Source organism: Coregonus lavaretus (assembly GCF_964263955.1).
Source record: "Coregonus lavaretus genome assembly, chromosome: 4".
Lineage (NCBI taxonomy): Eukaryota > Metazoa > Chordata > Actinopteri > Salmoniformes > Salmonidae > Coregonus > Coregonus lavaretus.
This window is the reverse complement of record NC_139991.1, coordinates 32,097,012-32,112,879: the sequence shown is the minus strand read 5'-3', so window position 1 is coordinate 32,112,879 and position 15,868 is coordinate 32,097,012. Positions and strand designations below refer to the sequence as shown.

Genomic DNA, 15,868 nt, shown 5'->3' with positions numbered 1-15,868 from the left:
CGCTTTATCGGAGCCATGGTCTGTTTTGGGAAGACCCAGGCAGGCTGCCAGGACGGGGTGGGCCGAGGGGTGTGGGTGGGTGTGTGTGTGTGTTTGTGTGTGGGGGGGTGGTAGCTTTTGGGATACTGGACAGGAAACATACTGTACAGGAGGCATGTTATGCTCAACAGATTACAAAGCCCTACTGGCACCACTGGTAGTAACTCAAACACAAAAGAACTGGAGCAACTGCTACCACTGGTATGTGGGGAGACATACGTTTGGGTACAGATGAACTACAACAGAAAGCATACAGGACGGCATGTTTAACAAATTACAAAGGCTACTGCCTGCCACAAGTGATGACGACGACTCAATGGTATCAATGCCATTGTATGTTACTGTGCATAGATTTAGCCTAACTGTTTTCCAACTGCTGTTTGTAAGAGTTTGCAACGGTTTTCACTGGAAACTAAGCCATATGTCTGTCTGGAATCACCTTAGATTGTAATTTTGCCCAGAGCGTTAGAGCATAATGATAATGACAGTACAGTAAAAGGGAAATTACAATCCAGTTGGTTGGGTGGCTTCAAAGCTCTCTTTCCTCTCCATAGAGACAAATAAGAGGGCTGATATAAAACTGGTTTGATGAATAGATGAATGGAGACGAATATGTTGGCTACCGCCCTGCCTACAGACACAGCCTGACTGACTGGCTGTAGCAGGCTAAGTGATTGACTGACTGACTGGTTGGATGGCTGACAGACTTCCCGGGAATACCCCACTAAAGATCACATAGACACAGGGCTATGAGTAAGACTCCACACGTACTCTGTTCTGTGGTGCCATGTGAAACAGGATCATATTATCATGCTGGGACTGGGAGAGAATCAGTAGAGGGGAAATTGTGAGGCCCTGCCTTGAAGAGAGGAAACAATGCATCAAACAGAAATAAAGCAGTGAGTGTCTGTCCATCCATCCAGGCCCCATCCCATCTAGAGACCAGAGACGAAGGGTGCATAGTGACAGTCAGGATTCCACAGTTCCCTCCCATTCATTCAGATTCACCACGTCGCCGAGTCACACGTGTGATCACAACGATTCGATAGAGAGCCTTGACCAAACCCGTCTGTCTGTCTGCCCAGGCATGTTGGCTGTTTCTGCCACATTACACACTTTGTTCCAGTATGGAAACCCCAGGCAGTCTCTAGTCTGTGCTCATCCAGTGAGGGGACGATCTGTCCCAGTTGTGGACGTGACTAGTAAGCCAACATCCGATATGGCGTCTGTCTATGTGTGTGTGGGGGGGGGGGGGGGAGATGAGGCAGTAGCAGACACTGAGGCTCTTGGGGATTACAGAGAGGTCAGGGCATAACTCAGACCTCTGATCACACAGTCAGGCAGTAGCTCGCTACACACAGAAACACACACACACGTCAGAGACACAGACAGAGACAAGCCGGCTGCTGATGGCCCGCTGATAGGCGTCTGCCACCAACAAAGAGCACTTATCTGTGGGAAACCGATGACCGCCGTTCCATTCAGACACACACACAGACTCTCCCTCTCTCTCTGGTCAAGGGCTCTCTTTATCTTGTTTTGTTTGACAATGGGCTCTTCTTTTTCCCCCTATTCAGACAGCCTCTCACTCCCTTTCTCTCCCTCAGTCTCACTTTGGCCATGACACGGCCGCTCACCCTCTTTCTCTTCTATGATTGACCATGGTTGTATCTCATCTCTTTCTTTAATATATTTCCCTCTAGTTGGTTTCATCCCCCTCTTCTCCTATCACTCTAGCTCTCGGTCATGCTCTCCAACAGGGCCCTGTGTCCTGGTAGGTCTAGAGATAAATAAGACCATTGTTGCGTCCTTATGATCACAACAACGTTATAAGCACTACATTTATTTCATTTCCCTTTGCTTGATTTTGCTTCTCACGGTTTGCTGTGTCTTCCTTTCATTATGAAATGGGATCTTTCATCTTCACAAAGTGCATTTGGGAGTAGGAAGAATTCTCCAGTCCTCCACTGAGAGAGCGCTGAGTAGCGGTCCCATCTCGTCTGATGAGGAGCGTTTCCAACTGGCCTCTTCCTGTTCCCTGAAAGTATTTCCTTCCTGCTCCTCCGCTACAATCACATAGGCCTAGCTTTCCCATGGAGCAGGAGGACTCTGTGTGTGTGGTGTGGCGTGTGCGTGGTGTGCGTCTGGTGTGTGTGTGTGTGTGTGGTGTGTGTGTGTGGCACCATGAAGAGCAGGAGGTACAGGGGTGGCAGGAAAGCACAACATGCCAATACTAACTAAACCAGGGGTCTCCAACATTTTCCAGCATGAAAGCTACTTTTTTTAAATGAAACGTGTCGCCAGCTACACATTGTTTTCTAGCTTTCAAATAGGCACATTCTTCTCTTCTCCTCTCCCCATGCAACTTCCCCGCAAGTCTTCCCCCGGGTCATTCTAAGAATTCATGAAAAATACCATTTCTCAGGGGTCACTTTTCAGATGTATTTTTTTTTTTTTTTAAGTGTCATTCTTCCTGGGGGTTCCACTGTCAGTTCCACTTTAAATTAAAACAAGATGGCTAACAAGAGATGGCTAACAACAGCAAGCGAGCTGCAATAAAAACACAGTTCCACTCACCAGATAATGATAATTCGAAATGTAACTTCTTGCTGAAAGTTATTCTTGAAAAGGGAGAAGCTAACAAATTAGCAACAACATCCTTTTTGATAACACCTGCTGCAGCCGCTGAAAACTAGCCGACAACAAAAGCTATCTAGCTAACTATCTAGAAAACTACTGCTCGCTATTGCGCAGTGACCTGTTCGCATTCAAGAAGGCAGAAGTTTCTATACGTTTTTGTAAAAACAGTCCCACACATTAAGTCAAACTGTAATTGGTTGATTCCACGGTCATTCCAAAATTTGGCCGTAATACAGTTGAATGGCAGATGCCTTTATCTAGCTTCTGATGGCCTAGCCAATGGCTGACTTAGCTAGCTAGATTTGTCTCCCCAGGGACCAGCAAAGAAACAACCTGATTTGATCTATTTCTCTCTTCAGTGTTAACCCTTTCCTTTCCATCAAAAACTGAAAAGATTAAATCAGAACATTATTGAAAATAATTGTATAATTATCATTATAATCATTATTTTTCTGAAGGGGTACAAGGCCCATTGTTCCCCACTGTGTTTGGGTTAGTAATTATTTGTAGAGTGGCTCTATTTTCCCACAGCATGCTTTTTTTCACTATTTAAAGAATCCATATGTTGTTCTCAAATATGAACACATAAATAATGGACATTTTGAACTCTTGTTATGGTGGTGATTTGACAAAATTGCAATCATGGTCTTGAATTGGACTCACATTTTTCTGGCCCTGGTCTTGACTCGGTCACGGACCCCTTTTCCCCCTCCCAGTCTCGGTCTAGACTTGGTCTTGCCCCCCTCCCCCCTCCGGTCTTGGTCTAGACTAGGACTAGATTTGCTCCGGTCTTGAATCGGTCAAACCAGTGTGCCTGGCACCTACTACCATACCCCGTTCAAAGGCACTTAAATATTTTGTCTTGACCATTCACCATCTGAATGACACACATACGCAATCCATGTCTCAATTGTCTCAAACCTTAAAAATCCTTATTTTAACCTGTCTCCTCTCCTTCATCTACACTGATTTAAGTGGATGTATCCAGTGACATCAATAAGGGATCATAGCTTTCACCTGGTCAGCCTCATGGAAAGAGCAGGTGTTCTTAATGTTTTGTACACTGTGTACAGTATAGCACAACTTTGGATTTCACGGAGTGATCTTTTCTCCTCACGCTTCGGCCATGCAGTGATCCTCGCAAAAAAGTGATAGATGTCCTCGTTATGAAATTATCAACATTACTTGAACTATCTATTGTAAGCCCCGTTCAGAAGGTATAGTCAGATGAGCATTGTCTCCAGTAGCTTTCTTTTATTCAGGTAAAATACATTTTTCAACAGTGCATAGATAATAACCTAGCTAGTCTCTCAACTAATAAAGCCTAATATCATGCAAGCCATTTTAGCATTTGAATGCTGAAGGTGCCGCGCAGCTATGCAAGATCAGGAAACTGCCACCTACATCACGGTGGTCAGCGTGCGAAGATGGGCACAGTGCGCAGTTTGACTAGGCTACTGATATTGCCTGTTCAACATGTAAAATTACTTATAGATATATGACTCTGAAGACAAATATATGCAGCTCAAAACTGAAGGAGAGGATGCATCAGTTGTCACAAAATATTAGGTATTTTCGGAAGGTAGAAAGAATGTAATATGAGCAACAACAAAAAAAAGTGAACCGGCGATTCATAACATTTTTATAAATTTTCTGACCAATGCATGCTACATTTGGATCGGTTTGGGGTCCGCGGACCGACGCACTCGTATTTTAGACATTTGAATCTGGGACCTGGAAGTCTAGCTTAAACAGATGGATTTTGATGGAAATTGTTTTATTATGCCAAATAGATTTCCCCTCGGGCATCGTCTCTAGGGGGGGTGAGCCAGCCCAGTCCCGTTAGTGTTACCACCTCCACATCCTCTGTGATTGTCCAGGGGACTTTATGCTGCACACTGTTATACAAATACCAATCATTCTTCGGCTTGGCTGTTGGACAGAACAGGCTCGTTGTCCTATATAAAGACATTAGTGTGAGTAGGGTACTAAAGTTTGATTTACAATCAGGGTGCATTGTAGACTGTAGTTAGCTGTAGCCTTGGCATGCAGACAGACAGTAGCTAGCTGCCATTGTAGAATGACGCCATTCTACGGTAGAATGGGAGAGGAGGATGTGTATGACGAAGCATAAAAAGCTGACAGAGGAACTAAGTAACGAAGACACTAACACCATAAAGTACAAACACCTGTATAGTCTGGTTGGTAGAACAGGGCTCTTTCTCGGTCTCTAAATCTATCTTTGAGCACACAGCCTTCCTTATGTGTCATGTCTGATCTGTACAGGTCAGACTACAGAGTGGACTGTCTGATAGATAGAGGGGAGCTGCCCTGTCCTATCTATGAGCACACAGCCCTCTGTCGTACTGTCATTCTGAGAATGGGAGATATTATGGAGCAATCTCAAGGCCCTAATTCTGGCGCACAGATGGATAGACACACATTTTTTACATTTTATTAATTTAGCAGTATCTGTTATCCAGAGCGACATACAGTTAGTGCATTTATCTTAAGATAGCTAGGTGAGACAACCACATCACAGTAGTAGTAAAACAGACGTCTAACCTCCCGCTGAACCCTACCCAGCAGCCTTTAGTGGCCTGTGAAGGGCCTTGTGTACTGAGTGGGGCTGAAGAGAGAAGAGGGAAATTTATGGGAAATACAGAAGTGGAGAATCAGAGCAGTGGGAAACAAAGCGACAAAGAAAAACATCCACTTTGCTAACACACTCTGCACTTTGGAGTAAACCCATTTCTTCCACTCAGCAATGCTCTCCTGTCTCTCTTTATGTGATCTATTTTTTATTTATTTTTACTATCAGTAAATTATAGATACATCTCTTATCTCTCCAAGTAGCATTGAGCTCTAGGCCGTGACCCACAGCCCCCATCCCAAATAAACAGAAAGACAGAGAGCCAGAGAGGGCCCTGGACATCCAGGCTGTGATTTGGCCAGGACAGGCTTTCTGGCTTCCCCTGGCTGTTCCTGGCCAGGCCAGCAAAACATTTATTATGACTGGTTATCTTTTTATCACAGGCTCCATCCAGCATTAGAGGAAGAGAAGGTCCTGTAGCTATGTGTGTGTGTGTGTGTGTGTGTGTGTGTGTCAGAGACCTAACCAGCCACATCCCTGGCACTGAGAGATTCCCACAGTTAAAACACAACAGGCAGTCATTGACTCTAAGGGACCATTGTTTACTCCGCTATAGTACTTCACTACCTCCCATTAAAACAGGATGTGTCACAAATGGCACCCTATTCAGTGCACTACTTTTGACCAGGGCCCATGGTGCACTATTTTTTACCACAGACCTATGTAGGGAATAGGGTGCCATTTGGGACAGAGCCCTGGTATCACAGAGAGTGAGGACTCTACGAACTAACTATAAACAGGAAAACCCCAATTCAAAACAAAGGCAGCTATACCACAGTCATTAAATAAATTATATATTTTATCAATGAATCTCCATCGATCAAAGAGGTCTCTAAAACAGATATATTGTTCTATCACAGTGGGAGAAGGCTTCTAGAGAGTAAAATACGAGAGGGTTGTCGAGTGTCTTGGTTGCCCTAGCAACCCTGTCTCCTGTGTGTGTGGGCAGCGTTCAGAATGGCAGACTATAGCAATGACAATGATGACAATGATGGTGGGGATCAGTCGGACAATACCTTACACATAGAGAGGGAGTGAGTGTGTAGGGGAGTTACAGCGTGTTGTTATTCAATGCACAAATTACCCCTTATTCATCAGGGACTACTGGCTATGATTGGAAATTGTTACAAAATACCATTGCAGTGTCATTTTCGGCCATCAATGATTTCAACACAAAGTGCCAATTCAGATTCCAACCAAAGATGATAAATTGACCCAGAGAGAGACAAGAGGTCTGACATCACTGTCTCGGTCTGTTCCTGGAAAATCAGGAAGTACAACAGGCAACACAGAGTCTGACAGAGTCTCAGAGCTGTTCATTAAAGTGAAATGCATCCTTGCTCTCTGGATGACGGAGACACAGATTCAGTACAGTCATACCGGCGCTGTCTGTCCTCTACTAATATGTCTGAGAGAGTCTTGGCTTACATTAGTACAATTACATTTTAAATGTTGAAATGATGGGATGTAAACTAATCCTGTGATTTATGCGATTTCTGTTCAGACGAGACGATGCAACGTATAAGATGACACATTTATTTTTAGATGATGTCATTTCCTGGCGCTCTCAGATCAACCCTTACTTATAATTGCATCCCATCAAATATCTGTGTGTGTGTGTGTGTGTGTGTGTGTGTGTGTGTGTGTGTGTGTGTATATATACACACACAGTACCAGATAAAAGTTTGAGTGTTAAACAAATCAAAATATATTTTATATTCGAGATTCTTCAAATAGCCACCCTTTGCCTTGATGACAGCTTTGCACACTCTTGGCATTCTCTCAACCAGCTTCATCTGGAATGCTTTTCCAACAGTCTTGAAGGAGTTCCCACATATGCTGAGCACTTGTTGGCTGCTTTTCCTTCACTCCGCCATCCGACTCATCCCAAACCATCTCAATTGGCTTGAGGTCGGGGGATTGTGGTGGCCAGGTCATCTGATGCAGCACTCCATCACTCTCCTTCTTGGTAAAATAGCCCTGTTGAAAAACAAATGATAGTCCCACTAAGCCCAAACCAGATGGGATGGCGTATCGCAGCAGAATGCTGTGGTAGCCATGCTGGTTAAGTGTGCCTTGAATTCTAAATAAATCACAGACAGTGTCACCAGCAAAGCACCCCCACACCATAACACCTCCTCCTCCATGCTTCACAGTGGGAAATACACATGCGGAGATCATCTGTTCACCCACACCGCGTCTCACAAAGACACGGCAGTTTGAACCAAAAATCTCCAATTTGGACTCCAGACCAAAGGACACATTTCCACTGGTCTAATGTCCATTGCTCGTGCCCAAGCAGGTCTCTTCTTCTTATTGGTGTCCTTTAGTAGTGGTTTCTTTGCATCAATTCAACCATGAAGGCCTGATTCGCACAGTCCCCTCTGAACAGCTGATGTTGAGATGTGTCTGTGACTTCAACTCTGAAGCATTTATTTGGGCTGCAATTTCTGAGGCTGGTAAATCTAATGAACTTATCCTCTGCAGCAGAGGTAACTCTGGGTATTGATGTTTTTTGCGACTGCACTTGAAGAAACTTTCAAAGTTCTTGAAATGTTCCGTATTGACTGACCATGTCTTAAAGTAATGGACTGTCGTTTCTCTTTGCTTATTTGAGCTGTTCTTGCCATAATATGGACTTGGTCTTTTACCAAACAGGGCTATCTTCTGTATACCCCCCCCCCCCCTACCATGTCACAAGACAACTGAAAGGAGGAAAGAAATTCCACATATTAACTTTTAAGAAGGCACACCTGTTAATTGAAATACATTCCAGGTGACTACCTCATGAAGCTGGTTGAGAGAATGCAAAGAGTGTGCAAAGCTGTCATCAAGGCAAAGGGTGGCTATTTGAAGAATCTCAAATATAACATATATTTTGATTTGTTTAACACTTTTTTGGTTACTACATGATTCCATATGTGTTATTTCATAGTTTTGATGTCTTCACTATTATTCTACAATGTAGAAAATAGTAAAAATAAAATAAAAACCCTTGAATGAGTAGGTGTTCTAAAACTAAAAGTGACCCAGCAGGCCAGAAGAAAGGGGAGAGAGAGAGAGAGAGAGAACAAATAATACATGGGCACAGAGCAGCCAGCCTCCATTGGAGCTGCCTGCACAGTGCTGCCCTCCTGTGGGAAAGGTTCACACACACACTCACTGACATTTCTCCTGTCTGATGAAGTTATACAGCAGAGTCTTCACCAACCGACTGGTCAGGGATAGACTGGGGGAGACGAGACAAAGACAACGAGACAATTAGTGACACTAAGTCAACACACAAGCCAGTGGCGTGTATTCATGGATGCCAAGGGAAGCCAGGCTTCCTTCAATTCGCAAGAGGCTGAATGTGTCTCACTGAAGAACACATCCGAACGAGCAAAACAGCACACCTCTGTCTCTGTAAGCCATCTATCTGATGCTGTCTGGTCAAAAAGTCTATGACATGGTTGCCGCCTGTAGCATTGAATGCAAGGGAAGCCAGCGAGCATTTGGCCTCCCTTGACAAAATAAGTATAAAATAATTGCCAATCAGCGTTAAGCTAAACTGAGTGAGCTCAACTGTGAATGGTCCTGGCGCACCAAAGAAAAGTGTGAAGGGAAGCCTGTTTGGATTTGGCGTCACTCCTCTCAAATCGCATCGAGAGCATACATTTACATTTTAGTCATTTAGCAGACGCTCTTATCCAGAGCGAGTTACAGTTAGTGAGTGCATACATTTTCATACTGGCCCCCCATGGCAAACGAACCCACAACCCTGGCGTTGCAAGCGCCATGCTCTACCAACTGAGCTACAGGGGACTATCATTGACAGAAACAACTTGAATTGTTGCATCTCGTTGTGTTGTTGTCCTCCGGTGGCTAGCTAGCTAAAATAGGCCCTTTCCTAAATTAGCCATGGATGGCGATAGGGATTTGGGCTTGCGGTTTTACTTAATTCTCAGTACTGGTCAATGAACATAACGGTGATTCTGATCCAAGATGGAAGTTCAACACACACACAGAAATCAAAACCATGGACAGCCACATCATATTTAGCTTAAGTTGAATGGACTAAATCGTTTTTGGTATCTTTTAGTTGTCACTGTATTAGACTAAGCAGAGGTGATATGATGATGTTGAAATTGAAATGGTGCTGGAATAGTGGAGGCAGCGCCTGTTTTCTTTGCAACTTGCGGTAACTATCTGTGGTTCTAAATCAATAGTTGTTTAGTGGTCCGAAAATGTCGGAAACTTGCTTGACCATGCTGTAGGTCATGTAACTGTTTGTTACATGCAATATGCTTTGTGGACTTCAACAGAAAGAGGTTGCTTTCCGGTTTTGTGACGAAACAAAGGTGTGGTTGAATTTATTCTGCCACTGTCTTCTTATGGTCTCGGCCTTTAGGCCTATATATCACGGTCGCAAGGCATATGAACTAACAGGTTATAGAGAAAACACAATTATCAGAACACTTCGGTTGTAATATGGCATTTTTTCTGGCTTCCCTAGTGATTTTACCCACTCACCGCTACTGACACAGAGACCCAGTAGACCTGCTAGCAATAGATGGGCATGACAGTGTTTCATGTTATCATATCTTATCACAGGTTATCATATGTTATTACATGTTATCTATCACATTATCACTATCATCTAAGTGATAATGCCCTCGAAGCCGGCGTTTGGAGGATATATTGGCACGGGTGTTGTTAGGCCCGAGGTGAAGTCGAGTTACCAACATATTCAAATAACGATTGACATATTTTCATTACAAAGTTATTTTGATGAATTTATTCATACTATTATTTCATCCTTCCACAAGATATAGTCCCGACACAAATCTAGGGTTGCTACCCAAGCCGGCTGGTCATTCGTTCTATCGGTTCGGTTGCTAGAGACACGACCCAGTCGTTCAGTCTTTTTGTTCTGTATCTATGGACGCGACCCAGTCGTTCATTCTTAATGTTCCATTGCCATACTGGCTGGCAACGTTCTTATCCCTTGCTTTCTAGTTAGCCAACTACGGCTAACTTACAGTCACATCAAAAAGTGCAGCCAGAATTACAAAGTAGCTGCATTTGCATTTGTTTAAGCTGTTTTCTAGAGACATTTATTTGGATACATCCATAACAATGAGCTAATGAGGCGCGATTTTGCCTGGCATAGAAAATGTGCTCTCTCGTCAGGACACTGTTGTTCAGGGAAGCTAGCCAATAACACAGCTAACACAATCACTTCAAACTGAAGCTGTATAGACTGCAAACTAGATGCAACTCGTTTCGTTGTACCTTTTTTTCAATTGACATTTCTTTGTATATATCCATAAAAATTATGCCAGCCAATTCATGACTTCGATTTTTTTGGTTGAGAAACGCTGCCTGCCGGTCTCATCCCTACACGTTCATTACTATGGGACAGCTGGAGATCGAATTTGAATATTGAAACAATGTTGCAAATGTCGGAGAGACAGACAGCAAGGTTTATACAAATCTCCGCTGTTGAAAACTAAATGTTAGTCTAAAAGAATAGTGAGATGATGTCTAGATTGCTTTTATAGTGGAGATCAAGTTAAAAATTGCTTGGCTGGGCTGATGAGACAGTGGATTGTGCAGTCAGATGGAACAGAGTAAATAGGCATTTTAACATCATAGATTTAGCCGGTGGTAACTTGTGGAATAGACACCGGCTGGAATGCAGTTTTAACCAATCAGCATTCAGGATTAGACCCACCCGTCGTATAAAATATGGCATATTCCTGACCTATGCCATTAATTATTATTATTTATTTATAATTTTTTTAGGTGTAGATCAGCTTTAATATTGCAGATAGATTGTAACTTCCATCAGTGTAATTGTCTGCATCACTTCCATGCCATTTATTTGCAGAAACAATGAAAAGACTAATACAACAGAAAACAAACAATAAAATATGTCAGGACTCAGGAGAGAGGATGACTGGCCTTTCTGTGGTTAATAAGTATTTACTGTTTTTAGAAGTTTTTGTGGGAAACCAAGCTATTTTCTTGTTTTAAAGTTAGACAGATACTGGAAAACTGCCCAAGAAAAGCAGCGGTGGGCTTCCGTTTGTGTTTGAATGTGAGGAGAGAAACAAACTCTATTGTGAGTGGCTATATATGCGTGTGTGTGCGTGCGTGAGAGACTGTGTGTGCTGCGTGTGTGTTGCGCGTGTGTGCGAGACCCAAGAGAAGTGGAGCGCTTAGAGAAACAGCTTGTGTTTGTTTTTGTGGGCCTTGTTTTTGGCTGAGGCAGAGCTTTCTTGTGTGCCCTCGCCAGACTCCCACTGAACCTCAGACAGTAGGGCCCTGGTCAAAAGTAGTACACTATATTGGGTATAGGGTAACATTTGGGACGCACTCCTCCAGACCCACCAGGGAGATGACTGGCTCCTTAGTGGCAGAGACCGAAGTCTTGGCTGGACCACTTTCCGTGGCCATTACTCGGAACTTGATAATGTTCCTCGGAACCCTGTCTGGAACAATCTGAATCAGAATCTGTAACATGTAGCTATCTGTTTTCAAGGACTCATGGAGACTCCTGCTAAAGTTTCTTAGTTAGGATCATGTGATTGTGTCATTGTAGAGACTCGCTTGCCAAGGTTACTTTTAGGTCATGTGATTATGCAGAATAAGAGTGAATGGGGAAAGCATTGAGACTACAGTCACACCATGTTAGTTCAAATCAAATCACATTTTATTTGTCACATGTGCCGAATACAACAGGTGTAGACATTTCAGTGACATGCTTACTTACAAGCCCTTAACCAACTTTGCAGTTTTAAGAAAGAATACCCTAAAAAAAATAAGAAATAAAAGTAACAAATAATTAAAGAGCAGCAGTAATATAACAATAGTAAAATAACAATAGCAAGGCTATATACAGAGGGTAACAGCACAGAGTCAATGTGCGGGGGCACTTGTTAGTCAAGATAATTTAGGTAATATGTGCATGTAGGTAGAGTTATTAAAGTGACTATGCAAATAGATAAACAGAGAGTAGCAGCCGCGCAAAGGGGGGGTGGGGGGGGGGTGGGGTGATGCAAATAGTCTGGGTAGCCATTTGATTAGATGTTCAGGAGTCTTATGGCTTGGGGGTAGAAGCTGTTAAGAAGCCTTTTGGACCTAGACTTGGCACTCCGGTACCACTTGCCGTGCACTAGCAGAGAGAACAGTCTATGACTAGGGTGGCTGGAGCCTTTGACAATTTTTAGGGCCTTCCTCTGACACCGCCTGGTATAGAGGTCCTGGATGGCAGGAAGCCTGGCCCCAGTGACGTACTGGGCCGTACGCACTACCCTCTATAGTGCCTTGCGATCGGAGGCCGAGCAGTTGCCATACCAGGCAGTGATGCAACCAGTCAGAATGCTCTCGATGGTGCAGCTGTAGAACCTGTTGAGGATCTGAGGACACATGCCAAATCTCTTCAGTCTCCTGAGGGGGAATAGGTTTTGTCGTGCCCTCTTCATGACTGTCTTGGTGTGTTTGGACCATGATAGTTTGTTGGTAATGTGGACACCAAGGAACTTGAAGTTCTCAACCTGCTCCACTACAGACCCGTCGATGAGAATGGGGGCGTGCTCAGTCCTATTCTTTTTCCTGTAGTCCACAATCATCTCCTTTGTCTTGATCACGTTGCGGGAGAGGTTGTTGTCCTGGCACCACACGGCCAGGTCTCTGACCTCCTTCCTATAGGCTGTCTCGTCATTGTCGGTGATCAAGCCTACCACTGTTGTGTCATCGGCAAACTTAATGATGGTGTTGGAGTTGTGCCTGGCCATGCAGTCATGAGTGAATAGGGAGTACAGGAGGGTACTGAGCACACACCCCTGAGGGCCCCCCATGTTGAGGATCAGCGTAGCGGATGTGTTGTTACCTATCCTTATCACCTGGGGGCGGCCCGTCAGGAAGTCCAGGATCCAGTTGCAGAGGGAGGTGTTTAGTCCTAGGGTCCTTAGCTTGGTGATGAGCATTGGAGGGCACTATGGTGTTGAACGCTGAGCTGTAGTCAATGAACAGCATTCTCACATAGGTGTTCCTTTTGTCCAGGTGTGAAAGGGAAGTGTGGAGTGCAATAGAGATTGCATCATCTGTGGATCTGTTGGGGCGGTATGCAAATTGGAGTGGGTCTATGGTTTCTGGGATAATGGTGTTGGTGTGAGCCATGACCAGCCTTTCAAAGCACTTCATGGCTACAGACGTGAGTGCTACGGGTCGGTAGTCATTTAGGCAGGTTACCTTAGTGTTCTTGGGCACAGGGACTATGGTGGTCTGCTTGAAACATGTTGGTATTACAGACTCAGACAGGGAGAGGTTGAAAATGTCAGTGAAGACACTTGTCAGTAGGTCAGCGCATGCTCGGAGTACATGTCCTGGTAATCCGTCAGGCCCTGCGGCCTTGTGAATGTTGACCTGTTTAAAAGGTCTTACTCACATCGGCTACGGAATGTGTGATCACACAGTCATCCGGAACAGCTGATGCTCTAATGCATGTTTCAGTGTTACTTGCCTCGAAGCGAGCATAGAAGTAATTTAGCTCGTCTGGTAGGCTTGTGTCACTGGGCAGCTCGCAGCTGTGCTTCCCTTTGTAGTCTATAATAGTTTGCAAGCCCTGCCACATCCGACGAGCGTCAGAGCCGATGTAGTACAATTAGATCTTAGTCCTGTATTGACGCTTTGCCTGTTTGATGGTTCGTCGGAGGACATAGCGGGATTTCTTATAAGCTTCCGGATTAGAGTCCCGCTCCTTGAAAGCGGCAGCTCTACCCTTTAGCTCAGTGCGGATGTTGCCTGTAATCCATGGCTTCTGGTTGGAGTATGTATGTACAGTCACTGTGGGGACGACATCATCGATGCACGACGTCATCGAAGCCAGTGACTGATGTGGTGTACTCCTCAATACCATCGGAAGAATCCCGGAACATATTCCAGTCTGTGCAAGCAAAGCAGTCCTGTAGCTTAGCATCTGCTTCATCATCCCCTCCGGTGCCATTACACAATCTTCACAATCTGTGTGTTTAGGTATGTAGCAGACCTGGATTCAAATAGTACTTGATTTCATGCCTCCACTCACCATGGTCCTGTGTGTGTGTAACCATCTCTCCACTCACCATTGCCCCTTCATCAGGTACTGGTAGATGAGTCCGTCTCTCAGGATCTCCTTGTGGAAGAGTTGGTAGGAAAGCAGCACCAGCATGGTGGTCACAGCCTCAAACAGGATACTGTACGTGATGTCCCTATAACACAGAGAGGGAGACAAACACACAGTGTGTTATAGAGACATGATTTGGTGACCGTGCTGCACAAAGCCTATGAGCACAAAATGTCAACATCTTGTGCTCAAGCCTGTACAGTTCACAGGAAACACACAGGGAACATAGTATTCTGAATGGAACTGGGGAGTACTGAGGAGGACATTAGGTAACAATAAACTGCTCTCGCTCATCTCATGAGTTGGCCCACATGCAGTGACTAACAGATTGAGCATCTCTGTGTGACATGATTCATTTGTCTATAGTGACACTGGTCGTGACACAGTGAGCCCCATGGTCTTTGAGCATCAGTGTCACCACCAGTCTTTCCCCGCTCGCTCTCTTTTTCTGTCCCTCCTACTCGCTCACTCTCCTACTCTCTCTTTCTCGATCCCCCTCTCTCCCACTCTTAACCCCCCATTGTTCCTCTCCTTCCTATCCCCCAGCTCTTCCAGTTCCGCCTCTCCTCCGTTCCGCAGCCTGTGATGTCACGTCACAGATGCCTTCCACTTTCAGGGTTCTATTTTTACCACTCTTCTCGCTTAAGAGTGGGGGGCTACTCAACTGACACAACCAACACCATTGTGGTGTCCCCACACACACACAGGTAGTGGGAGGTATGGAGGGAGGGATCGATCTAGTCTTCCTCTTGGCATTAAACACACTAACTGGCACACACAGATTATACAGTCTGTACTGTATATAAAACATATGTGCCCTTTAGGAGTTTATTTTCCTTTTCAGTTTACCACACAAGCTACCATGGAAAACATCTCCAAATGGTGCGTGACTGTCCTAGCTACTGTACTAGGTGACTGTTCTAGTTAGGCCTACATTTTTTTCATCGGATAAATGGTGAGAACAAGTGATGGATCCTAAACAAAAGGAAATCAAATCAAATCATTTATTGATTGCTGCAGTCCATCACTGGTGCCTCAAAGTCAACTCTCAAAATATTTTTCTAAACATTCTTGAATGTTTAAAAAAAAGCAAATCGGAGACATTCTTGAATTCTCCCAAACGTCAGACTTTCTGTCCCTCTCCTCTCTACTCGGAGCACGTAGATAGGAAACGAGCCGACGACAACAAAGCAAGAAAAAAAAAAACAAGGACGTTGTGAAGCTCCAAACAATGAAGAATGGAATGAAATGCTGAACCAAGTCAAACAACGAGTGAGAGAGAGAGAGAGAGCAAGAGAGATGTTTTTTTCAAACCCCTGTCAATCATTTATTTCAAACCTCAACCAACCTTTGCCTGACCTTGGCTCTCATGTGAAGAAGAGTAA

General features: G+C 44.4%; 1 protein-coding gene across 1 annotated transcript in view; it reads right to left on the bottom strand.

Annotated features, from left to right (window-relative positions):
• The window catches only part of LOC311128499 (dymeclin-like), a 157,094-nt gene that overhangs the window by 108,838 nt on the left and 32,388 nt on the right, over nucleotides 1-15,868 (bottom strand). The window contains exons 7-8 of the mRNA XM_084160676.1: nucleotides 14,443-14,568; nucleotides 8,496-8,561 (exon numbers count right to left, since the gene is read on the bottom strand). Of these exons, the coding sequence (XP_084016802.1) occupies nucleotides 8,496-8,561; nucleotides 14,443-14,568 (192 nt within the window). The remainder of the gene's footprint in view (nucleotides 1-8,495; nucleotides 8,562-14,442; nucleotides 14,569-15,868) is intronic.